The sequence below is a fragment of the Saccopteryx bilineata genome, chromosome 2 (genome assembly GCF_036850765.1).
Source record: "Saccopteryx bilineata isolate mSacBil1 chromosome 2, mSacBil1_pri_phased_curated, whole genome shotgun sequence".
Lineage (NCBI taxonomy): Eukaryota > Metazoa > Chordata > Mammalia > Chiroptera > Emballonuridae > Saccopteryx > Saccopteryx bilineata.
Window position 1 is genome coordinate 44,472,767 of NC_089491.1, and position 27,011 is coordinate 44,499,777.

The 27,011-nt window shown below is 40.2% G+C and overlaps 1 protein-coding gene and 1 non-coding gene across 3 annotated transcripts in view; both read left to right on the plus strand.

Annotated features, from left to right (window-relative positions):
- The window catches only part of UBQLN1 (ubiquilin 1), a 76,362-nt gene extending 54,987 nt beyond the window's left edge, over window positions 1–21,375 (plus strand). Inside the window, exons 7-11 of one of the 2 annotated variants that reach the window (XM_066257002.1) lie at window positions 11,799–11,941; window positions 15,238–15,321; window positions 16,487–16,602; window positions 16,871–17,039; window positions 19,375–21,375. In XM_066257002.1, the coding sequence (XP_066113099.1) occupies window positions 11,799–11,941; window positions 15,238–15,321; window positions 16,487–16,602; window positions 16,871–17,039; window positions 19,375–19,527 (665 nt within the window). In that variant the 3' untranslated portion in view covers window positions 19,528–21,375. The remainder of the gene's footprint in view (window positions 1–11,798; window positions 11,942–15,237; window positions 15,322–16,486; window positions 16,603–16,870; window positions 17,040–19,374) is intronic. The other variant, XM_066257003.1, reaches the window with a different exon arrangement.
- Window positions 18,050–18,125, plus strand: TRNAT-GGU (transfer RNA threonine (anticodon GGU)). Its single transcript has one exon. It is a non-coding gene; the product is annotated as a tRNA-Thr (tRNA).
- Window positions 21,376–27,011: the final 5,636 nt, after the last annotated feature.

Below are 27,011 nucleotides of genomic sequence, written 5' to 3' on the forward strand. Positions count from 1 at the left end.
CTTGGTAGAGGAAGTACAAAGAGATAGTAGATGAAGAATTTTTATTTTTTAAGTGAGAGGAGGGGAGATAGATTCCTACATATGCCCCAGCCTGGATCCACCTGGCAGACCATGTCCATTGCTCAAATCATCTGAGCTATCCTCAGTGCTGGAGGATGATGCTTCAGCCAGTTGAGCCACTGGCAGCAAGAGGAGAATAGAAAGAGAAGGATGAAAAGGAGGGGAAGAGAAGCAATTGGTTGCTTTTCTTTTTTTTTTTTTTGTATTTTTCTGAGCTTGGAAACGGGGAGGCAGTCAGACAGACTCCTGCATGCGCCCGACCGGGATCCACCCGGCATGCCCACCAGGAGGCGATGCTCTGCCCCTCTGGGGTGTCGCTCTGTTGCAACCAGAGCCATTCTAGCACCTGAGGCGGAGGCCATGGAGCCATCCTCAGCGCCCAGGCCAACTTTGCTCCAATGGAGCCTTGGCTGCGGGAGGGGAAGAGAGAGACAGAGAGGAAGGAGAGGGGGAGGGATGGAGAAGCAGATGGGCGCTTCTCCTTTGTGCCCTGGCCGGGAATCGAACCCGGGACTCCTGCACGCCAGGCCGACGCTGTACCACTGAGCCAACTGGCCAGGACAGTTGGTTGCTTTTCATGTGTGCCCTGACTGGGAATCAAACCGGGAAGTCAGCAGGCTGGGCCAATGCCCTATCCACTAAGCCAGCCAGCCAGGGCCAGATGAAGAATTTTTAAAGATTCATTACTAATAGAAGAAATTACAATAGAGAGAGTATTTGGTAGTCACAGTGGGTGGTACACTTTCGTAGAATACATGAGATTTTGGGGTATAATACAGGTTTTAGAAAAATTGAAGTACCGTATTTCTCCATGTATAAGATACCCTTTGAAAAATTTAGGGTCTGAAAACTGGGTGCGTCTTATACAGTGGTTGTAGATTTTTTTACTTGCATTTCCTGCTCTTTTGTGCTTGTTGAAGGCATTGATTCATCTTCAAGACACAGATGAAGACAAACTAATGGATGGGAGTTTGTATTTTTCCGAAGTTAAAAGCAGGGAGGCAATTTACAGACTCCCACATTCACCCAACTGGGATCCACCTGGCATGCCCACCAGGAGGCGATGCTCTGCCCATCTGGGGCGTTTCTCCATTGCGGCTAGGGCCATTCTAGCGCCTGAGGTGGAGGCCATGGAGGCATCCTCAGTTCCCGGGCCAACTTTGCTCCAGTGGAGCCTTCCTTGGCTGTGGGAGGGGAAGAGAGAGGTAGAGAGGAAGGAGAGGGGGATGGCCTGACTGGGATTGAACCCGGGACTTCCACACGCCAGACTGACGCTCTACCACTGAGCCAACTGGCCAGGGTTTGGACGGGAGTTTTGACAGTGATGAGGAGTTGTATGAATTTTATGATGAGTAAAACTTGAGTTTAATAACTTCATGTAATACGTTTTTTTCCCCCCCAAATTAAAGTACATCTTATACATGGGGAAATACAGTAATAACCATTTTTATTTGTTTATTTTTTTACAGAGACAGAGAGTGAGTCAGGGAGAGGGATAGACAGGGACGGACAGACAGGAACAGAGAGAGATGAGAAGCATCAATCATTAGTTTTTCATTGCACATTGAGACACCTTAGTTGTTCATTGATTGCTTTCTCATATGTGCCTTGACTGTGGGCCTTCAGCAGACCGAGTAACCCCTTGCTAGAGCCAGCAACCTTGGGTTCAAACTGGTGGGCTTTTTGCTCTAATCAGATGAGCCCGTGCTCAAGCTGGCGACCTTGGGGTTCGAACCTGGGTCCTCTGCATCCCAGTCTGATGCTCTATCCACTGCGTCACCGCCTGGTCAGGCATAATAACCATTTAAAAAAATTGACATAACATTAGTTTCAGGTGTGCAATGTAATGACTCTATGTATTATAAAATGATTGTCACAATACATCTAGTTAATACCTGAAGTAATACTGGTTTATTTATTTATTTTTTACAGAGACAGAGAGAGAGTCAGTGAGGGACAGACAGACAGGAACAGAGAGATGAGAAACAGCAATCATCAGTTTTTCGTTGCGCATTGCGACACCTTAGTTGTTCATTTATTGCTTTCTCATATGTGCCTTGACCATGGGGCTACAGCAGATCAAGTAACCTTTGCTCGAGCCAGCAACCTTAGGTCCAAGCTGATGAGCTCTGCTCAAAGCAGATGAGTCCATGCTCAAGCTGGCAATCCCGGGGTCTCGAACCTGGGACCTCCGCATCCCAGTCCAACGCTCTATGCACTGTGCCACCACCTGGTCGGGCCACAAGTGTTTTATTTATTTACTTATTTTGGTATTTTTCCGAAGCTAGAAACGAGGAGGCAGACAGACTTCTGCATGCGCCGGACTGGGATCCACCCGGTATGCCCACCAGGGGGCGTTGCTCTTTTGCAACCAGAGCCATTCTAGTGCCTGAGGCAGAGGCCATGGAGCCATCCTCAGTGCCCGGGCCAACTTTGCTCCAGTGGAGCCCTGGCTATGGGGAGGGGAAGAGAGAGACAGAGAGGAAGGAGAGGGGAAAGGGTGGAGAAGCAGATGGGCGCTTCTCCTGTGTGCCCTGACTGGGAATTGAACCCAGGACTCCTGCACGCTAGGCCAACGCTCTACCACTGAGCCAACCAGCCATGGCAGAAGTGTTTTAAATGATGGAATTAAAAATATAATTGAGCATAATATTTTTTGATACATATTTACAAATTATATGAATGGAATTCTTTTTTAGAGATGATATTTTGCTTACTTGTCATTCACGCAGTTCCGTTATCAAAATCAGTTGCAAATGTTCATCTACTAATACTGGTATATAATGTGATATTACTTCATTCTTCTGGTGTCTTAGAAGATTAGTTTCAGGATGCTCTGAATACCAAAATTTGTAGATGCTCATGTCCTTTCTATGAAATGGTATATTATTTGCATATTTACATATAGGGCATCTCTGCTCATCACTTCATTTGTGTTTATTCAGCATAGCACTTGGTGTGTGACAATTCAAGTTTTGAGATTAGGACTCTGGGATTTTTTTTCTAAATATTTTCAATTTGTGGTTGCTTGAATCTGCAGATAAAATACTCTCAGATATGGAGGGCTGACTGTATTCATTCTAAAAGCAAATGATTTTAATAACATTTATCAGTTGGAAAGCATTCGTAAGTTTCTGTTAGATTTTATTCTTTTAGCATGTCACTGCAGATTAATCCTTTCCAGTTGAAGGTTAGGTGGTAGTGCCTTAATTACAAGTAAATGAATTTTGAAATAGTGGAAGTCTTCACACTTGTGCTGAGGTCCAAAATAGGCTACTGGAAGGGTAATAAGACCTCAAAAATATATCTACTGCAAGTTTGTGGGGATAGAGACCTTGTTTTAACTTTTGACAGTACAAGAATGTATAAAGCATCTTGACATTGCTTAGGGTTCGGACAATTTTAGTTGTTGAAATGACTACCACAGTATGAGTTTTGCATGTAAGTTCTGTTTTGCTTTGTAATTTTGGGTTGAATTAATTGAGAAACATTATCAAATCTTTAGTAAAAGGTGAATTCCAAAGTCATGTGGTCTTTCATACTAGTGACTGGATGGTTCAGAAATATTTTAATCTTAGCCCTGAGCTAAAAAAACAATTGCACTAAAACTTTGCTAAGTCACCAGTCTGCTGTGTAAGTCAGGATATTTCTGACATAAAGTCATGACATTGACTATTGCTTAGTAGTTTACAAAAGTGAATGATGTCTATTGACTATTGCTTAGTAGTTTACAAAAGTGAATGATGTCTACCATTGATACTCGTATTGGCTGAATTACATGATAGTTCAAAGTATTTTTGAGGCCCTGGCTAGGTAGCTCAGTTGGTTAGAGCATAATCCTGATATCCCAAGGTTATGGGTTTGATCCCCAGTCAGGGTACCTACAAGAGTCAACCAATTATGGCATGAATAAGTGGATCAACAAATTGATGTTCTTTCTCTGCCTCCCTTTCTCTCTAAAAATCAGTAAAAAATTTTCATAGTACCTGCCAATGAATAAGACATGCATAAGCTGGTTTTTACAAAATAGGTATGGATGTAAAAGTACAGCCTTAGGGGCCTGACCTATGGTGGCGCAGTGGACAAGGCATTGACCTGGAACACTGAGGTTGCCGGTTTGAAACCCTGGGCTTGCCTGGTCAATGCACATATGGGAGTTGATGCTTCCTGCTCCTCCCCTTTTCTCTTCCTTCTCTCTCCTCTCTCCTCTCTAAACTGAATACATAAAATCTTAAAAAAAAAAAATACAGCCTTAGGGAAACAGTAATATTTTAATAATTGTGTATTATGTTAAAATATGTAAAGCCTAATCTCCAGTGTACACCTGAAACTAATATAATGTATGTTAACTGCAATTGAAAAATAAGTAATTTAACTTAAAAAAAAGACGTGAATAACCTTATATTTAAATGCATTATATTTTTATAAGCTTTGTATGTTTATCCAACTAATTCTTTCACTCCACATTTTTTTTTTTTTTGGTGAGAGGAGTGGAGGCAGAGAGACACCCACATGCGCTCCGACGGGGATCTACCTGGCAAGCTCACTAGGGGGTGATGGTCTGCCCATTTAGGGCATTGCTTTGTTGCTCAACAACCAAGCGGAGGCCATGGAACCATTCTCAGCATGCGGGGCCAACAAAGTCCAATTGAGCCATGGCTGCAGGATAGAGAGAGAGAGAGAGGGAGAGGGAGAGGCAAGAGAGGGAGGGATGGAGAAGCAGATGAGCGTTTGTCCTCTGTGCCGTGACCAGGAATCGAACCTGGGACATCTACATGCTGGGCGGATGCTCTACCACTGAGCCAACTGGCCAGGGCCATTTACATGTTCTCCCCGCCACCCCCCCCCCCCAAGTGAGAAGTGGGGAGATGGAGAGCCAGACTCCCGCATGCGCCTGACCGGGATCCACCAGGCAAGCACACCAGAGGGCGATGCTCTCCTCATTTGGGGCTTCACTCCATTGCAACTGGAGCTAGTCTAGCACCTGAGGTGGAAGCCATGGAGCTGTCCCCAGCACCCACGCCAACTTTGCTACAGTGGAGCCTTGGCTGCAGGAGGGAAAGAGAGAAAGGAGAGGGGGAGGGATTGGAGAAGCAGATGGACGCTTCTCCTGTGTGACCAAGCTGGGAATTGAATCTGGGACTTCCACATGTCATGCTAATGCTCTACCACTGAGCTAACCGGCCTGGGCCCTTTACATGTTCTTTTATTATTATCAGCAGTAGCACATTTTAGCAGATTCTATTTCAGGTTATACTAAACTAGTATTTTCTCAACTTTATGTTTGAAATATTTTACCTATAGTTATTTCATGCAGACTGTTTATAGAGGATAACTTTTCAGTCCCTTCAAACTTGGCATTGACTCTTCAAATAAACAGGTATTGAGCAGTATCAGTAACAACTGTCATCATGAACTAAGGGAATACCACTCAAATTAATTCGCATTGTTTTTTAAATTGAATATTTTTTTTAAAATTTTTTTTCCATTTTTTTATTCTTTTTTTTTTTTTTTTTTAGAAAGGAGAGAGAGAGAGACAGAGAGAGAGGAGAGAGAGACAGAGAGAGAGGGGGGGAGGAGCAGAAAGCATCAACTCCCATATGTGCCTTGACCAGGCAAGCCCAGGGTTTTGAACTGGCAACCTCAGTATTTCCAGGTCGATATTTTATCCACTGCGCCACCACAGGTCAGGCTTTAAATTGAATATTGATGTTGAGCCGAATGACCTTAACTCTTGAGATGCTATTCTCCCTGACAAGCTGATTTTAAACAAGTATATTTTCTTTGGACACATTTATTTGGCTACTGCAATAAAGGTTTAGTGAACTATGCTAATTAATCATGGTAGTACACTGCTTTCTTTGCTTGGCTAACATTGACTATTGGAAAGTTAACTTAGGGCGTAGCCTTATTTTTATATTTTATTTTTGTGAAGAACTTTGGCAGTGATGGGATATTGCATTTTAATTCTTACATTTTTCAATTGTAGCTTTCCTGTGAGTTGGTAATACATGATGAGTGCTTAGTGTAGCAATGTCAGTATACAAGCATGGGCAAAAGTTGGTTTACATAATACAGTAATTAATAAATAATATTCAATAATAACAAGAATAAACTTTTATGTACTCATGGCTGTAAACCTACTTTTGCCCACCCCTGTATTGTATTCTTTTAGTGTCACTGCATAATAAGTACAGTGTTTTGACATCACATTTGATAAAATAACCCATACTCCACTAGGCCTTAAAGGCATGACATTTGTAGTCCAGTTCTCCCCTTTCCTTTTTTTTTCTTTTTTTTTACAGAGACAGAGAGTCAAACAGAGGGATAGATAGGGACAGATAGACAGGAACGCAGAGAGATGAGATGAGAAGCATCAATCATCAGTTTTTTGTTGTGACACCTTAGTTGTTCATTGATTGCCTTATCATATGTATGTGCCTTGACCGTGGGCCTTCAGCAGACCAAGTAACTCCTTGCTCGAGTCAGCGACCTTGGGCTCAAGCTGATGAGCTTTTTGCTCAAACCAGATGAGCCCATGCTTAAGCTGGTAACCTCAGGGTCTCGAACCTGGGTCTTTTGCATCCCAGTCCAACGCTCTATCCACTGCGCCTGTACCACCGCCTGGTCAGGCTCTCCTTTTCTTTTTGTTCTGACATGACTGCTATGCACTGAAATTATAAAAAGAAAATAACAGCATGCTGCAGTGATTCCCATGGCATCAAGTATAACTGCGCCACTGATTGGGGGGGGAGGTACAATGAGCAATACTATGATGGTGTCAAACAGCCTCGGTCTTAAACCTCTGAATTCTGCTTTTGTAGTGCAAAAGTAGTCAAAGATAGTTAAAAAGTAAGCATGACTATATTTCAATAAAATGTTATTTACGGACACTTGAAGTTTGAATTTCATAAGTTTTTTTGCATTTCACAAAATATTTCTTTCTCCCTCCCCCCAGGGTTATCAATATATTTTAAATTTTTTATTTTTCAGTTACTGTTTACATTCAGTATAATTTTGTATTAGTTTCAGATGTACAGCATAATAGTTAGACAATCATAACACTTTGCAAAGTGTTCTTCATGCTGGTATTTCAGGTACCATACATCGTTATTATTCAATACAATATTATTGACTATGTTCCCTATGCTGGATGTTTTATCCCTGTGACTATTTTGTAACTGCCAATTTGTACTTCTTAATTTCTTTACCTTTTCCACCCAACCCCTCAAATCCCCTCTCCTCTGGCAACCATCAGTCTGTTTTATGTATCAATGAGTCTGTTTCTGTCTTACTTAATCATTTTATTTTTTACATTTAAAAAGCTGATTTTAGAGAGAGCAAGGGAGAGAGAAACATTGATTTGTTGTTTCATTTATTTATGATTGGTTGATTCCTGTATGTGCCCCAACCAGGCATTGAACCCGCAACCTTGATGTATTAGGATGACAGTAATCAACTGAGCTACCTGTCCAGGTCTTTGTTTTGTTTTTTGAGATTCCACATGTAAGTGAAATCATATGGTGTTTGTCTTTCTCTGTTTTTTTTTTAAAAACTTTTACTTTATTTTTATTTTATTTTTTCTTTTTACAGAGACAGAGAGAGAGTCAGAGAGAGGGATAGATAGGGACAGACAGGAATGGAGAGAGATGAGAAGCATCAATCATCAGTTTTTTGTTGTGACACCTTAGTTGTTCATTGATTGCTTTCTCATATGTGCCCTGACCACGAGCCTTCAGCAGATCGAGTAACCCCTTGCTCAAGCCAGCGACCTTGGGGCCAAGCCAGTGAGCTTTTTTTTTTGCTCAAGCCAGATGAGCCTGCGCTCAAGCCGGCGACCTCGGGGTCTCGAACCTGGGTTCTCACATCCCAGTCCGACGCTCCATCCACTGCACCACCGCCTGGTCAGGCTGTCTTTTTCTGTCTTACTTGTTTCATTAGCTTAATATACTCAAGGTCCCTTCATGTTGTCCCAAATGGAAGGATTTCATTTTTACTATTTTTTTAATTCATTTTAGAGAGGGGGAGGAGAGAGAGAGAGAGAAAGAAAAAGAAAGAGAGAGAAGGGGGTAGCAGGAAGCATCAACTCCTGTATGTGCCTTGATGAAGCAAGCCCAGGGTTTTGAACCAGCGACCTTAGCGTTCCAGGTCAATGCTTTATCCACTGTGCTACCACAGATCAGGCCAGGATTTCATTCGTTTTTGTGGAAGGTAATATTCCATTGTGTAAATATACTACCACTTTATCCATTCATTTATTGATGGGCCCTTAGATTTCTCCCATATCTTGGCTTTTGTAAATAGTGCTGCATTGAACATAGGGGTGCATCTATTCTTTCAAATTGGTGTTTTGGGTTTTTTCGGAGATATTCTAAGGTGGTATTGATGGTTCATAAGGCAGTTACATTTTTAATTTTATTTTTTCTTTTTACAGAGACAGAGAGTCAGAGAGAAGGATAGATAGGGACAGACAGATAGGAATGGAGAGAGATGAGAAGCATCAGTCATCAGTTTTTCGTTGTGACATCTTCATTGTTCATTGGTTGCTTTCTCATATGTGCCTTGACTGGACCTTCAGCAGACCAAGTAACCCCTTGCTTGAGCCAGAGACCTTGGGTCCAAGCTGGTGAGCTTTGCTCAAACCAGATGAGCCTGTGCTCAAGCAGGCGACCTCGGGGGTCTCGAACCTGGGTCTTCCGCATCCTAGTCTGATGCTCTATCCACTGCGCCACTGCCCGGTCAGGCACATTTTTAATTTTTTGAGGATCTTCCCTACTGTTTTCCACAATGGCTTCACCAATCTGCATTCCTACCAACAGTGCATAGAGGTTCCCTGTTCTCCATATCCTTTCCAACACTTGCAGTTTATTTTATTGATGATAGTCATCCTGACAGGTGTGGGATGATTTAACATTGTGGTTTTGATTTGCATTTCTTAGAATTTTCTTTTTTCTTTTTTTTTTGTATTATTCTGAAGCTGGAAATGGGGAGAGACAGTCAGACAGACTCCCGCATGCGCCCGACCGGGATCCACCCGGCACGCCCACCAGGGGCTATGCTCTGCCCACCAGGGGGTGATGCTCTGCCCCTCCGGGGCGTCGCTTTGCCGCGACCAGAGCCACTCTAGCGCCTGGGGCAGAGGCCAAGGAGCCATCCCCAGCGCCTGGGCCATCTTTGCTCCAATGGAGCTTTGGCTGCGGGAGGGGAAGAGAGAGACAGAGAGGAAGGGGGGGGGGTGGAGAAGCAAATGGGCGCTTCTCCTATGTCCCCTGGCCCAGAATCGAACCCGGGTCGCCCACATGCCAGGCTGACGCTCTACCACTGAGCCAACCGGCCAGGGCCTGCATTTCTCAGATTAGTGATGTTGAGCTTTTTTCATATGTCTGTTGGCCATCTGTATGTCCTCTTTGGAGAAGTGTTTATTCAGATCCTTTGCACATTTTGAAAATTAGATTTGTTGTGTTTGGTGTTGAGTTATATAAGTTCTTTATAAATTTTGGATATTAACTTATCAGATATATTAATGGTGATTATGTTCCATTCAGTGGATTGTCTTTTCATTTTGTCGATGTTTTCCTTTGCTGTGCAAAAGCCTTTTAGTTTGATATAGTCTCTTGTTTCCCTTACTTGAGTCGGTATATCAGAAAAAATATTGTTACAAGAAATATCTGAGGTTTTACCGTCTATGTTTTCTTGTAGGAGTTTGGGGTTTGGGTCTTACATTTAAGTCTTTAATATGTTTTGGTTTATCCTTGTGTATAGTGTAAGAAGGTGGTCTAGTTTTACTTATTTTTTGCATGTTTCTAATTTTTTTAAACACCATTTATTGATTAGAAATGTCTTTATCCCATTGTATGTTCTTACCTCCTTTGTCAAATATTAATTGACCATGTAGATGTGGACTTATTTTTGGGCTCTATTCTGTTCCATTGTTCTGTATGTCTGTTTTCATGGTAGTACCATGTCATTTTGATTGCTATAACTTTGTAGTGTGGTTTGGTGTCAGGTATTGAGATACCTCCAAATTTGTTATTTCTCAAGATTGCTGTGGCTATTTGAGAACTTTTGTGGTTTCATATAAATTTTTTGGATTATTTTCTGTGAAATACACCATTGATATTTTGATAGGAACTATGTTGAAAAATAATTTATTTTCTTTAGTCATTTAAAAAAATGTAAAAATTATATATAGCTTATAGACTCTATAGGAACTGGTTGTGGGCCCTATTTGCCCTGCAGGCTATGTTTTTCAACCTGTTTTTTAATATTCTTGGATTCTAGGACATGAGAAAGCTAAATTGAAACAACATGAAAAAAATTAGAAAAACAAACATTATTTAAAAACCCAGCCCTGGCTGTAGCTCAGTTGGTTAGAACAGTGGTTTTCAACTACTGATCTGCCAGGAATTTTGTGTATGTCCTTAAAAGAGTTAACCACCCTGATATTGTATGAAGATTATAGACCCTGGACTGGTGGTTGAAAAACACTGAGGGTAGAGCATCTTCCTAATACACCAATGTTGCAGGTTTGATCCTTGGATCAACTTTTATTTCTCTTTTAGAAATAAAATTTAGTTTTGAAAGTGATTAAGAACAGTGTTGTTAGTGAATGTATAAGGAATCAATCAGTGAATGTATAAATAAGTGGAACAAAAGATCAGTCTTTGTGTCTCTTTCTTCCTTTCTCTTTCTCTATAAAAACTAAAACAAAACAACCCAGCAGAAGTATAGGAGCACTGAGATCTTGTTTCCCCATGTTTGTGGTCAGTTTGGCTCAAATAAACTCTTGCTAGGAAGATAACTGGGAAGACTCCAATGTTTTACGCCCAATAAGACGACATTGGATGGAATAAGAACATAAAGAAAATGAAAAAGCTAATGAGTTAATAAGTATACATGAGTTTAAGAATATATTTGAATTTGACTATATCTAGTCAGCAAGTGAAAATCTGGATATATATTGAACAAATTACTTAATTTTAAGAGAAGATGGAATTTACATAAATTTAGCTGTAGTGCTCAGTAAAAAGAAAACAAAAACAAGAAAAACTAGAGCTTATTGATAACAAGCAGTTTGCATATTAACTAATTTAATTGGTACAACCACCCTATGAAGCAGATACTATTTATCTCACTTTATAGATAGGAAAACTGAAGTATGAAGAGCCAAATAATTTGCCCAAAATTCCATAGATTAGATCTGAATCCAGGTAGTCTGGCTCCAGACACTACACTTGGTTACTGTGTTCTCTGATCTCTGAAGTGTTAAATGTGTTTGCTATTTTGATCAGTGAGTGCCAATGAAAATGGAGTGGTATTGTTTTGTTGGTGAAAAGGCTTCCTTCTTCATAATGTGAACATACTGAATGCTCAGTATGATTCTAATTAAGAGATCCTGGAGGAAAAGTTGGCTCAGACTTTATGGGATTTTTTAAATAGTAATTTTGACAATATCCAAGTTTTGCTTAAATTACTATAGAACTTAACCTTCCTATTAGATGTAATTCTACTGTGAATGCAGCCAGAGCCCTCCTTTACTGGTATATGTTGGGCATGTAGTTTTGGAGATCTTGGTTTTAAAATTCTTTATTAGTTCAATTGATAAGTAATATGTATACTTATCAGCAGTTGCTAAAATTATTCAGCAGTGTAAAATTATTCATACTGTTTTGAAAACTTTTTCACTTTTGTTTACATTATCTTTTTCTTGATACAATTATGTTTTAAAAAACTTTCAGCTAGTATGTTCAACACACCAGGAATGCAGAGCTTGTTGCAACAAATAACTGAAAACCCACAACTTATGCAAAACATGTTGTCCGCCCCCTACATGCGAAGCATGATGCAGTCACTAAGCCAGAACCCTGACCTTGCTGCGCAGGTGAGTTTGTAATTATATTGAAAAGGACTGTGCACTGTGAGCTGAAATAGCCTAATCAAATAATTGTGATTTTTGGCATAATTTGTGTTGTGTGCTATGTGCTACTTTCACAATAGAAAAGTAGGTAAACTGCAGCTCCACTTTTTTGGACAGTTTCTTTGCAGCTTCATCGCTGCCTTTCACTGGCTAGAAGTACCAGTTTACTATATGTACATATAATATGTTCATTTAGGAGATGAATACAAAAGTTTTTGATTGCTTTCTCTTTTAGAAATAAAATTTAGTTTTGGAAGTGATTAAGAACAGTGTTAATACACTTGAAAGATTTTTATTAGATCACACAGATTCTGAGAAATAGCGATGTTCAAATATCTGTAATAAAATAGCCTGAAATTGTTTATTAAAGGCAGAGTGAGACTTATAGAACTGGTGTTCTCATTTATTCCATGTATGGACCCCCCCCCACCCAAGTTTTGTACACTGGTCCTTTATTCATTCATTTTCTAACTAAAGAGACCATAATGAAAAAAATTAGTGAATCTCTGCCTTAGTTAAATATTTATGATCACTTTGGGAGCTTTCCATCCTGAGAGATTTTGATAAAATGCATTGGATCTTGTTTTGTTTTGTTTTTTAACCCCCTAAGTCCCCTAAGTAATTCTGATGTATCTCTAGGTTAAGAACATTGGTTTTGGGCCCTGGCCGGTTGGCTCAGCGGTAGAGCGTCGGCCTGGCGTGCGGGGGACCTGGGTTCGATTCCCAGCCAGGGCACATAGGAGAAGCACCCATTTGCTTCACCCACCCCCTCCTTCCTCTCTGTCTCTCTCTTCCCCTCCCACAGCCAAGGCTCCATTGGAGCAAGGATGGCCCGGGCGCTGGGGATGGCTCCTTGGCCTCTGCCCCAGGCGCTAGAGTGGCTCTGGTCGTGACAGAGCGACGCCCTGGAGGGGCAGAGCATTGCCCCCTGGTGGGCAGAGCATCACCCCTGGTGGGCGTGCCGGGTGGATCCCGGTCGGGCGCATGCGGGAGTCTGACTGTCTCTCCCTGTTTCCAGCTTCAGAAAAATACAAAAAATAAAAATAAAAAAAAAGTAAAAGAACATTGGTTTTGGCTCTGGCCAGTTGGCTCAGCAGTAGAGCATTGGCCCAGCATGTGGAAGTTCTGGGTTTGATTCCTGGTCAGGGCGCACTGGAAAAGCAACTGTCTGTCCTCCCTCCCCCCTTGCAACATGATTTGAATGATTCAGCAGGCTGGCTTCAGGCACTGAGGATGGTTCCATGGTCTTACCTCAGGTGCTAAAATAGCTCTGTTGCTGAGAAACAGAGCATCAGCCCTATAGGGACTAGCCAGGTGGATCCTGGTTGTTGGGGTGCATGTGGGAGTCTCTTTGCCTCCCTGCCTCTCATTAAAAAAAAAAAAAAAAAAAAAAAGGACATTGGTCTTGGAAAACCTTGGAAAATGTGAAATGAGCCTTGATCATTTGTAGTTTGTATTTGCTGTTTTTTAAAAATGGCTTTTGTAGTGTTAGGAATTTTGAAATAGTTTTCTTTATAGTTTATTTTCATTTCTAAAACTTTGAAAGCTTTTAAAGACAATCACTTTCTTAGCATTATGTCAAATAAATTTATTTTTATTTCCTAAAGCCTGCAGCCTTAAATGATTCAAGTATATTGCAGTTATCTTTGAGCTATAATCCTTAACAATAACTTCTGCCTTCTTAAAATTTGTAGAATTGAAAATAGAGAACATATTTTTATGTAAATTTTATATGCTCTTAGTTTTGTATATTGTAGGTACATTTTATTAAAGATTGTTTTACTCATGAAAATGATCAGAATGCATATATCAGTATTAAATGCCATGCTTTACTGTGATTATTGTACTTTTGTTTAAAAAATGTGGAATTATATCTGTAGAGTGATTGATCTTATTTGTATGTTTTTAAATGTATATTTGACTAATAATAATGAATGTACATCTTGCTTTAAAAATTTTACTTTAACAAGCACATTCCCAGCCATTTTTACTAACAATTCTACATTTATAAAGTGGCTTGAGCACTTTCCTGTAATGTATTTTACTTTAAAGCAAAATGTTGACAAAGAAGGTTAGAAATGAATGTCTTTTATTATAGTAGAAACATTTACACTGTACTCTGGTTATTAGTAGATTAAAGTTTGTAGTTCTCTATTCTGATTTTGATGTTTAGGTATTTTAAAAAAACCCGAGTATAAAAATTGTATTAATTTATAAACAGGTAAGTTAGGAGAAATATTCTAATCAAATGAGATATGATTTTCTGAGAAAGAATGAAAAATTTTAAGGTGAGATGCTTTTTCAAATAACATGAATTCTGGAAGATAAATGTGATAATTTCATTAATGTGTTTATAGTACAAATATGGTTTGCTACTTGAGGGCAAGGATCATTTTCCCCAACTTTGACTCTTCACTCTGGGGGAAAACTGATAGAAAATTTATCTTATTTAAAGCTATGAGAATTTACCAGTATCTGGTTTTGTTGATTGTGTATTGTAATTTTATTTTCACATATCTAACATCATGTTAATATTGACCCTGGCTTTTAATTGTAATACTGTTAGAAGGTTAGGGGGCATGGCACTTTTCTTATCGCTGGTGACAGTGTGGTTAAATCCAGAGGCTGATCTTGGTGTTCTCAAATGTATTTACATCTTTCAGGTCTTAAAACATTTTATTACTTTTCCCAGAGAGCTGTTGGTTGCTGGTCCTGGGCAGATTTTCACCTAGCAACTCCCATTTCTCTGGCAAGGTTGTTGCTGTTCTGTGGTGTTATTTTTCTGGACCTAATAATAGCTGCTTTTCTGGTAGGCAGGTAGATTCAGTGGTTCCAGATCTGGGTCTTCACTTGTGTGTTGAGGTGTCTAAGCAAGCCGAGTATAGTGTATGTATTGTTTATTTTGTCAGTGTAGCAGAAAATGTAGCCTCATGAATGCCAGTTACTCCCATTTTTCTTTCAAGAGCAGATAGGTAGTCCCCTTTGCTCAAAGAAAAGCCTAAGAAAATGATTGCTTTTATTTTTTTAGGATATTGCATGTCATTATCATAATCACCATTCTCATTGAGAGAAGATGCTTTTTGTTTTTTTCTGGAGCTCACTCTCAGGACATTATCTTCCCTTCCTTTTTTATTCATGTTCTACCTTCCTCCCTTTTAAGTGCCAGGTTAGGTACTTGGGGGAAGGTAGACTATTAAAACAAGATACAGTACTTGTTTCTGATATTTCCAGTTAAAATTGTTTGAACACTTGCCCCATAGATGATGCTGAATAACCCCCTATTTGCTGGAAATCCTCAGCTTCAAGAACAAATGAGACAACAGCTCCCAACTTTCCTCCAACAAGTGAGTAAGAAAAGATGCTAGCTACCTTCGGTAATGATTTGCTTGAAAAAATATGATGATAATAAACATTTTTCATTGCTCTCTGGCTGATAGCAAAACATAGAATAGTCTGATAATGCTATCAATTTGCAGAGAATTTAGCTTGATCTTAACTGAGCCCCTTTTCACTGCTGACCTTTTGCTTATATTTCTTAAATTCCAAGAGAAGGACCATTTTGCGTTTGCTTTTGAGGATAGAATTTTGAACGCTTTGTTAATAAGATAAACCATTTCCTTTCACATTACTAACTTTGAAGTGCTTTACTGTGTCATGTTGTGCATTACGTACGGTTTAACTAATCTCCAGTAACAAGAAGGAGCTACCCTATCCTGTTTCACAGGTTTGGTTTCTAATGTTTTCATTTCTCCAAATGAGTACAATGCCTGTTTTTCAAGGGGCAGTGTTGTCATATCAGGAAGATTTTATTATTAAAAAGTACTTGAAATTGCTGTTGTATTTCATTATTTTTAAAAGACAAAATAAGTCAGTCTTAGTGTTTTGAAGTCAGTCTTGGTAGTTCTAGAGCTTTTAAATATTACATAAATGAGTCTTAGGCCTGTAAACTGTTATCCAAGATTTGTTAGTGCTCTTGATCTATTATAATGACGTAAGCTATTGGTCAGTCAGTTGGTGTGTATTTGGAATTCGTGAAGCTGAACTCAGGACATATGTATTAACTTCAAATTTGGAAGTACTGTTTTAGAGTGTAGTTTACTGGTAAAATTGTTACATCAGCAACAGATAACAGTTGGTCAGGAGGAATATGTGGCTTTCACCATATTACCATGTTACTTACATTAACTGCATTTGGAGTTGTCTCATAGAAATAATACTTTCATCTTCTGTTGGAGAAAGAGAACAGGTGTGGCTTTCAGAGGAAATCTTAATTGTCTTTTATAATGAAAATTGGCTTTCATGATGGATTTGAGAGAGATCAAGTAACAATTTGCACACTAGGTTTGCTGTCAAAGAGGAGGTGTTTGTTTGTGTTTATTTTGGGAAAGAAATTATGGATTATTAGTGTCTAGCAGTAAGGGTTTATCTCCAGAAACAACAAAGGAAACTTAACTTTTACCTTCACTGATTGTAACCCCCCCATAACCACTGGCTTGCTTTCTTCCTTAGATGCAGAATCCTGATACATTATCCGCGATGTCAAACCCTAGAGCAATGCAGGCCTTGTTGCAGATTCAGCAGGGTTTACAGACATTAGCAACGGAAGCCCCCGGCCTCATTCCAGGGTAGGCTCATTTGGGGAAGATGATGAAAGTACACAACAGTTACTTCTTCTCTTGGAGACTTTTAGACTTTTCATTTTGCCTTTTTTTGTTGAGATTGATTTTAAGACAGAGCTTTCAAAGTTAAAAAAACACTGTCTATAAATGACAATTTACAGAGTATAATTTAGTTAATATTATGTTAAAATGGGATTAATAATTATCAGCTAGCCTGGTCTGGCCTCTTGTTTTGCAGGAATTTGGGTATGTTACCAATTTGTGCTCTCCCTAGGTTTAATCCTGGCTTAGGGGCATTGGGAAGCACTGGAGGCTCTTCAGGAACCAATGGCTCTAGCTCTGCCCCTAGTGAAAACCCAAGTCCCACTGCAGGAACCACAGAACCTGGACACCAGCAGTTTATCCAACAAATGCTGCAGGCTCTTGTTGGAGTGAATCCTCAGGTAATAATTATTTTCTCACATTTTGCACATTTTAATGTTAGAAATCCCCTCCCCTTCTCAAAAGACAAAGGAAAGAAAGTGGCAGTCCTTTTGGGGTTAGACTATAATCAGAAGTATAATCTTAACAATATTGATTCTAAAGCAGGCATTGCCAAAATTGTTAACTTTGCTAGTATATTAGACACTAAAGAACACTTTTCAGTTATAGAAATGCTAAAACTTTGCCTTAGTTTTTAGGAGATGCCTTTAAAATGCATTCTTTTTTGGAATCTCTATTTGAAAATTATTTGAAATATGTTAATTTTATAAAAGTTTGTCAGGAATATGAAACTCAGTTATCCCAAATACTTCCTGAACAACTCTAGTCTTTGTATTTTGACTTAAAAAAATATTCTGGCCCTAGCTAGATGGATCAGTTGGTTGAGCATCATCCAGAAGCACAGAGGTTGCTGGTTCAGTCCTGAGTCAGGGCACATGTGACAAGAGCAGATCGATGTTCCTTTTTCTTTGCCTCTCTCTCTCTTTTTTTCTCTCACTCTCCCTCCCTCTTCCCCTCTTTCTCTTCTTCTCCTTCCCTCTCTCTTTCTCCCTCTCTCTCTTTCCTGCCTTCCTCTCTTGGTAAAATCAGTTAAAAAGAAATCCTAACTACCTCACTCGGCCCACCACTACCTCCCTCCTGTGGTTAACTTGTGTTACATATACACACCTCACAAATATGTCTAAAAAATATGGGCTCAAAATAATGTTATTGCATGGAAACATTTATTGGCTTTACCAAGAGTCTGCCATTATACAAAGATGATTGCAGTTAAAACCCGTTATATAGAAGGTTGCCTCCAAACTTTGGCATGGCAAAACTATAGCATGCTTTCTGATTTTTAAGCCTTACTAAATATAATAAATGGGACAAGGGTTTATCTTAATTGTTGTATTTTTATTCCCGATACCTAGCATAGCTTCTGGCTTAGTACAGTAAATATTTATGGTCTTAATAAGAAAATAGATTCTAGGCCCTGGCCGGTTGGCTCAGTGGTAGAGCGTCGGCCTGGTGTGCGGAAGTCCCGGGTTCGATTCCCGGCCAGGGCACACAGGAGAAGTGCTCATCTGCTTCTCCACCCCTCCCCCTCTCTTTCCTCTCTATCTCTCTCTTCCTCTCCTGCCCATTGGAGGAAAGATGGCCCGGGTGTTGGGGATGGCTTCATGACCTCTGCCTCAGGCGCTAGAGTGGCTCTGGTCGCAACAGAGCGACACCCCAGATGGGCAGAGCATCGCCCCCTGGTGGCCGTGCCGGGTGGATCCCGGTCGGGCACATGCAGGAGTCTGTCTGCCTCCCTCCCCGTTTCCAGCTTCAGAAAAATACAAAAAGAAAAAGAAAAAGAAAAAAAAGAAAATAGATTCTAGGTTGGACAGAGTTGTTAAATAAGTTGAATAAGTTGACCTCCTTGTTCTTAGGTTGGCCTGGGTTGATTGATCATTTATGTATTTTTGTCTTACCTCATTTCTGAAGAAATATGACACAGCTGAGTCGTCAGAGATATAATCTGTGGACCCGAAACTGGAACTCTTTTTTTGAAGATTTTGAGTGGCCAATGCAGAAATTGAATTCACATTCTAAGCCTCATTAGAACATCAGAATTTGCCCTGGCCGGTTGGCTCAGCGGTAGAGCGTCGGCCTAGTGTGCGGAGGACCCGGGTTCGATTCCCGGCCAGGGCACACAGGAGAAGCGCCCATTTGCTTCTCCACCCCTCCGCCGCGCTTTCCTCCCTGTCTCTCTCTTCCCCTCCCGCAGCCAAGGCTCCATTGGAGCAAAGATGGCCCGGGCGCTGGGGATGGCTCTGTGGCCTCTGCCTCAGGCGCTAGAGTGGCTCTGGTCGCAACATGGCGACCCCCAGGATGGGCAGAGCATCGCCCCTGGTGGGCGTGCCGGGTGGATCCCGGTCGGGCGCATGCGGGAGTCTGTCTGTCTCTCCCTGTTTCCAGCTTCAGAAAAATGAAAAAAAAAAAAAAAAAAAAAAAATAAGAACATCAGAATTTTATATATAGGAACAATGGCTTTTATAATTACCCAGTTGATCAATAGCTGCAAAATAAATCATCTAAACCATTTGCATATACAGATTTCCTGCTTGTTCATGAAATGTAAAATCATGATTGAGGCTTATTAAGCTATTTTTTAAAGTATGTGAGCTATTTGACATGATTGTTTATATATAAATTAGACTACTTAAAATAACAAAGTGCTAATGGACTTTTAAATATGCTTAGACTGTTTCAAGAGAGAGGCCAGTGCTTTTGTAGCTCAAAGTTTTGGCTATTTATTTTTTTCTTTAACAGCTACAGAATCCAGAAGTCAGATTTCAGCAACAACTGGAACAACTCAGTGCAATGGGATTTTTGAACCGCGAAGCAAACTTGCAAGCGCTGATAGCAACAGGAGGTGATATCAACGCAGCTATTGAAAGGTTACTGGGCTCCCAGCCATCATAGCAGCATTTCTGTATCTTGAAAAATGTAATTTATTTTTGATAACGGCTCTTAAATCTTTAAAATACTTGCTTTATTTCATTTTGACTTTTGGAATTCTGTGCTGTTATAATCAAACCCAATATGATGCATTTTAAGGTGGAGTGCAGTAAGATGTGTGGGTTTCTCTGTTTTTGTTTTGTTTTATTTTCTTTTGGTGGAACAATGGGAATCAATGCTTTTTCATTTAAGGCTACTGCATGCATCAAAACACTTCTGCATTAATTGTATTTTTTTTAAATCACCTTTTATAGTTAGGTGAACAATTTATTTTTTGTCCTGCATCTGTTCAGTTTTTTGCTTTTTAAACATTAGCCTATGGTAGTAATTTATGTAGAATAAATGCATTAAAAGAAGGAAATCATTTGCGCTCTATAATTTGTGGTACAATATTGCTTATTGGCTTTGGCATGTATTTTTGCTAACAAAATGCTGTAAGATTTATACTACTGACAGTTTTACTTTATTTGTATACAGTCAATTATGCACATTTGGGACTGCATTTCTAGAAACACTGCAGTTGATTATCTGAGCAAAACACTTATAACCAAAAAAGTAAAGATACGGAAATACTTTAAAGTTAAGTATTTCTAATTGTGTAGAATCTTACAGCATCTTTGATAAACATCTCTCAACAAAAGTGCCAGTTAGTCAGGTTTATTGAATATACAGCAAAAAAAAAAAAAAAAAAAAAATCTGGTTCTGGTTATAACTTTATGGACATTTAATTGTACGGACAACATAATGTAACATTGTCTCAACATTCACTGATTGATTGTAAATTACCTTACTCTTTGTGCAGACTGAAGGAGCACTGTAGTATAACCCAAAAGTGCATTTGCCTAGGATTTTTTCAGCTTCTCCCAGAGGTAGTTTAACAGGCATTACAGTTTGTAATAGAAATGTTGCTTTCACTGAAAGTGTCTTGATGTTTGTTATCTTTAATTGCCATATAAAAATAGAACTATCTTTTGGGTTTATCAGATTTCTCATGCACAGGTCATATATGAATTTGAAATGATTTGTGAACTACTTGTTTCTGAAGTGTTTTGGTAGTTTTATTAAGAAATAGTTAAATATTGTGCTTTTCAGAGCCTCAGAGAAGGGGAACTTGGGGGGAGGGGGTCGGGATCTGTCCTGGATTGGGCCAGCCTAAATAATACTGGCAATCAAGATTCTGTTAGGATTTCTGTGCATATAGTGTAGTAAACAAGTTATCATTCAGGGGTGAAAAACAAAGAGCCGTTTTAACAATGTTGAGTACACTTGGCTGTTCTACAGCTTTTTTCTTTCCTGCCCAGAGAAGTTCTGTTTGCCTCTCAAATTGTTGGTGTGGTACATTCCTTTAGGACCAATTAAAACATAACTTTGGGGTCAGTAATATATTTGGCTGACTCTGGTTCAGTATTCTCTTAGGTCATTGTAGTATCTCATGTACAGGAAAGTAAAATGTTAAAGTTACCTAAAATGAGTTCAGACCAATAAAATCACGGGAAATACAGCTTGAATTCCATTACTTCTGTAAGTTACTTGCTATTTAAAAGGGTAAAAAGAGGTCAGGGTGCCTACTAGCCTGTGCACTATTCTGACACTTTCCCCAGGAGGAAAACATGTTGAGAAGGTCAAGGTGGAGGCATGGCTACAGGAAATTGTTAAGGATGATATTCATGTGTCTTTGCTCTCTCTGCCTTATGCCTCAGTCTGGTTTAAAATTTTTTGTACTGGTGAATGGTGGTGTACAGTGTGGGATAGTGTCATACCCAATTTGACAGTTTATTAATCACAAAATTAACAATAAATCTCTAGCTTTTACACTTGGTTTGTCTTGCTTCTTTTGTAGAAAGAAAAAGATGTCTTTACTTTCTTTAACCATGTCTTTTAAAGACTTGATTTACCTCAGAGTTTATCATGCTTTAGATGATTCTTTATTAGTTTTAAAGTTTCCCCCCATTAAAACATGTGCATGGCTATAGAAAGTATTATTTGTTAAAAAGATAGCCAAGTGGAAATTAGGTGACCTGGGCTCTGCTTGCTTTTTTTTTAGTACCTGACTAGTTATTTGACGCTGAGTAAAGGCATCATAATTTCTTTATTATAAAAGTGGTGGTGAGGCCTATGTGGCACACTGGGTTGAGTGATTCCTTTAGTATCTTTCAGCTGCTGTGGTGGTATGGGTTTTTTTGTTTGTTTGTTTCTAATATGTTTATCTTAGACCTGACTATCTTTTGAGAAGTTCAAAATACTTAAAATTCTCAAAAGCATTAAAAAGGCACTTAAGTCTGTCTTGTGGTGGCATAGTGGATAGAGTGCTGACCTGGACTACTGAGTTTGCTAGTTCGAAATCCTGAGCTTGCCTGGTCAAGGCACATATGACAACAATGAGCAGCTAGAGTGAAGCAACTACTTCTCATTACCCACCTCTCCCCTGTAAAACCAATAAATAAAATCTTCAAAAAAATACACAATACTATAGGCTTAAATTGTTCTTATATTGGATTATTACAAATTGAACAAAAAAATGGAGTGGTGAAAATAATATTAATATTTTAGGATTTTATTTCCTAAGTTGAATTTTGTGATATTTTTCAGCCTACTTCTGTGTATTCAGAATTGGGAGTTTGATTTGGCTTACATATAGTAATAAAAGGGGTCTTTTCTTTGGGGAGACATTACTATGTTAACTTAATAGGCAGTTATAGCAAAATAGGACAGATAAAAATGTCACTAACGGCCCTGGCCGGTTGGCTCAGCGGTAGAGCGTCGGCCTGGCGTGCAGGGGACCCGGGTTCGATTCCCGGCCAGGGCACATAGGAGAAGTGCCCATTTGCTTCTCTACCCCCCCTCCCTCCTTCCTCTCTGTCTCTCTCTTCCCCTCCCGCAGCCAAGGCTCCGTTGGAGCAAAGATGGCCCGGGCTCTGGGGATGGCTCCTTGGCCTCTGCCCCAGGCGCTAGAGTGGCTCTGGTCACAACAGAGCGACACCCCGGAGGGGCAGAGCATCGCCCCCTGGTGGGCAGAGCGTCGCCCCTGGTGCTGGGTGGATCCCGGTCGGGCGCATGCGGGAGTCTTTCTGACTGTCTTTCCCCGTTTCCAGCTTCAGGAAAAAAAAAAAATGTCATTAACATTAGTATAAAAGTGAAGCTAGGCCACGTGTCTGTTTGCTTGACCTAAACAAAAAAAAAGTATGTGATTAAGGCAGGGAAGTACTGCATACTGTACTTTCTGTCTTAGAGGTTAATATAGAAATGTTAAAGTCAACAAGAAGTCTTGTGTTAAAAGAAGCCTGTTTAAAGTTGTTTAATTCAGCCTTTTTTCTATCTTGTCCCATCCTTTCACTTGACTATTCTTTAAGGTAATGCTATTTCCAATGAACACACTTGGGATAAACTAGAATTACCAAATCTCTAGTTCCTTGGTATTGCACATGTCATTTTCTCTGGAATTTCATCTGTCTTCTTCAGCTTACATCAACGTACTTTCCTTCTGGGCTCAGTTCTGAAGTCTCCCTAAACTTTGCTAATCAGTGATTGATTTACTCTGAAAGAACTAATTAGCATTTACTGTCAACTGCTGCATTTAGTTCCTCTCATTCTCCTTACAGTTTTGGTGGTCTTGGTTTTCTGATGAAATTTCTTGTTAGTAGTTACTTAAATAACATTGTTTTTCTCAACTTTTTATATTTTTCCTGTAATCGACTATAAGCAGTCATTGCCTCAGAAAGTCAACATTTATTGAACATCTGTTAAACATCTGGTTCTTTTTCTGGTTGCTGAAACTGCAGCAGTAAATAAAGTTCTGTTATATGGGGTTTACATAGTAAAATGTAGGCAGACAGATAATAAAACACATATATACCTTGGTAGGTAGTGACAGGTGCTTTGGTGAAAAATTAAGAGTAAGGACGCTGGTTCAGGAAGAAGGTGGTCTTATTTTATATAAACTAGTCACAAAAGGTGACATTTAAACAGACTTGAAGAATATGTCTGGGGGTGTGTGAATAATTTTCCAGGGAAGATACGTACAGCTAATGAAAATGCTCTGTTATATGAGTATCTTGAGTGTGTTAGAATATAGAGAGTTCGGTATGACTGCAAGGTGAGCTAAGGAGAAAGTGGTTTTCAACTGCCAATCTAGACTCTATAATCTTTATATAATGTCAGGGTGGTTAATTCTTTTGTGGACTAGCACTGGTCTGCAGACTGATGGTTGAAAATCACTGGTTTAGATAATTGGAGAGATGGGGGTAGGGGAATAGTTTAGTTGTTTGATGTGGAGGACCTAATTCCGTTTCTGTGTTCCATCCTCAAGAGTTCAGATTTACTAGTTCTGAGGTTGAAGGGGAACTTGCAGTTCTAATAAGGTTTCACAGGAGACCTACTGGGATAGGGCAGCCAGGGTGGAAGCAGAGAGACAGTTTGGTGAGAGATTGTATGGGCTTAGACTAGGTTAGTAACAGTGGGGAGTGGGGGTGGTAAAAAGTCAGATTTGAGGTATGTTTTGAAGGCAAAGCCTGCATGATAGACTGATGGATAAAAAAGTGGTCAAGTTAAGAGCTAGAGAGGTATCAATTGTTATGCAAGGGAAACAAGGTAGGGAGGCTTATATGGGGAGGAGTGTAACTTGGGTTTAGTTTTGACATTTTTTTTTTGGTTTTCCCCACCATACCTCTTCTTTCTTTTATTTATTTAATTCTTATTTTTTTAAGTTTTTTTTTATTTATTAATTTTTAGAGAGAGGAGAGAGAGAGAAGGGGGAGAGAGAAGCGAGAGTAGGTGTTTCTCCCATGTGCCTTGACCAGGCAAGCCCAGGGCCTTGAACCGGCAACCTTACTGTTAAAGGTCGCTGCGCCACCACAGGTCAGGCTAGTTTTGACATATTAAGTGGGAGGTACTTGATATGCATATAAGTGCAGAGAAAGAGAGGGCAGTTGAGGAAGAGGTTCAGGCTATAGAGAAGTTTTACAACTGCCAGTATATTTAGCTGGTATTTAAAGGCAAAGAACACCTGACCAGGCGGTGGCGCAGTGGATAGAGCATCGGACTGGGATGCAGAGGACCCGGGCTCAAGACCCCAAGGTTGCCAGCCTGAGTGTGGGCTCATCTGGTTTGAGGAAAAGCACACCAGCTTGAACCCAAGGTCGCTGGCTCCAGCAAGGGGTTACTCAGTCTGCTGAAGGCCCGTGGTCAAGGCACATATGAGAAAGCAATCAATGAAAAACTAAGGTGTTGCAACGCGCAATGAAAAACTAATGATTGATGCTTCTCATCTCTCTCCGTTCCTGTCTGTCTGTCCCTGTCTATCCCTCTCTCTGACTCTCTCTCTGTCTCTGTAAAAAATAAATAAATAAATAAAAATTAAAGGCAAAGAACAAGATCAGTGGATCTCAACAGAAGCAGTCCCCCCTGCTCCCCGCCGGCCCCAGGTGGCTTTTAGCAATATCTGGAGACACATCTTTGTGACATCATGCTATTGGCATCTGGTAAGTAAAGGCCAAGAATGTTGCTTAACATTCTGTGATTGCACAGGACAGTCTCCCACAACAAAGAGCGCTCTGGGCCAGAATGTTAAAGCTAAATGCTTTTCCTTTAAGATCAGGAACAAGGCAAGGACGCTCACTATCACCACTTCTGTTCCACATAGTGTTACTACTCCTAGCCAGAGCAATGGGAAAAGAAAAAATAAAATACATCTATAAAAAGGGAAAAAACATAATTCTATCTGTAGGTGACATTATACTATATATAGAAAACCCTACAGACTGCACCAAAAAAACTGTTAGAATAAGTGAATTCAGTAAAGTTGCAGGATATAAAATTGATACACAGAAATCTGTAGCATTTCTGTATACTTGTAACAATCAAAAGGAGAAATTAAGAAAACCATCCTATCAACATTTGCATCAAAAAGTGTAAAATACCTAGGAGTAAATTTAACCTAGGTAAAAGACTTGTTACTCTGAAAACTGTAAGACATTGAAGAAAGAAATTGAAAAGGATACAAATAAATGAGAAGATATACCATGCTCATGGATTAGAAGTATTAATATTGTTAAAATGTCTTTACTATGTAAAGCAATATATAAAGAGTTAGTACAATCCCTATTAAAATAACTAGTTTAATTCTCAGAACTAGAATAAGAATTCTAAATTTTATGGAACCACAAAAATCCCCAGATAGCCAAAGAAACCTTAAGAACAAAATAGAATGTATCACACTCCTGATAGCAAACTACACTACGAAGCTACAATAATAAAAAATGTGTGGTATCAGCATTAAAACAGATAGATTAATGGAACATAACAGAGAGCCCAGAAATAAATCCTTGCTTATAAGGTCAATTTCTGATACAGGAGGTAATGGGATAGACAGTCTATTCAGTAAGTGGTACTGGGAAAACGGGATGATAAATGCAGATAATGAAATTGGACCACTTTCTTACTATATCAAAAAACACACAGGACCTGGCCAGTTGGCTTAGCAGTAGAGCATCGGCCCAGCGTGTGTAAGTCCCAGGTTCGATTCCCGGCCAGGGCACACAGGAGAAGCGCCCATCTGCTTCTCCACCCTTCCCCCTCTCCTTCCCCTCTATCTCTCTTTTCCCCTCCTGCAGCCAAGGCTCCATTGGAGCACAGTTGGCCCGGGCACTGAGGATGACTCCATGGCCTCTGCCTCAGGTGCTAGAATGGCTTCTGCCAAAACAGAGCAGTGCCCCGGATGGGCAGAGCATTTCCCCCCTGGTGGGCAGAGCATTTCCCCCCTGGTGGGCATGCCGGGTGAATCCCTGTCAGATGCATGCAGGAGTCTGACTGCCTCCCATGCTTCTAACTTGGGAAAAATAAAACAAACAAACAAATAACCACAAACCACAAAATGGATTAAAGATTTAAAGGTAAGATCTGAAACCATAAAATTTCTTAACTCTTTGACATGGGCTTTTTTTTTTGTTTGTTTGTATTTTTCTGAAGCTGGAAATGGGGAGAGACAGTCAGACAGGCTCCTGCATGCGCCCGACTGGGATCCACCCGGCACGCCCACCAGGGGTGATGCTCTGCCCACCAGGGGGCGATGCTCTGCCCCTCCGGGGCGTCGCTCTGCTGCGACCAGAGCCACTCTAGCGCCTGGGGCAGAGGCCAAGGAGCCATCCCCAGCGCCTGGGCCATCTTTGCTCCAATGGAGCCTTGGTTGCGGGAGGGGAAGAGAGAGAGAGGAAGGAGGGGGTGGGGGTGGAGAAGCAAATGGGCGCTTCTCCTATGTTCCCTGGCCGGGAATCGAACCCGGGTCCCCCGCACGCCAGGCCGACGCTCTACCGCTGAGCCAATCGGCCAGGGCCTTTGACATGGGCTTTTTAGCAATATCTTTTTGGATACGATTTGTTGGGCAAATGCAATGAAAGAAAGTAAGTGGGAGTACATCACATAAAAACCTGCCAAAACAGAACCTACTGAGTAGG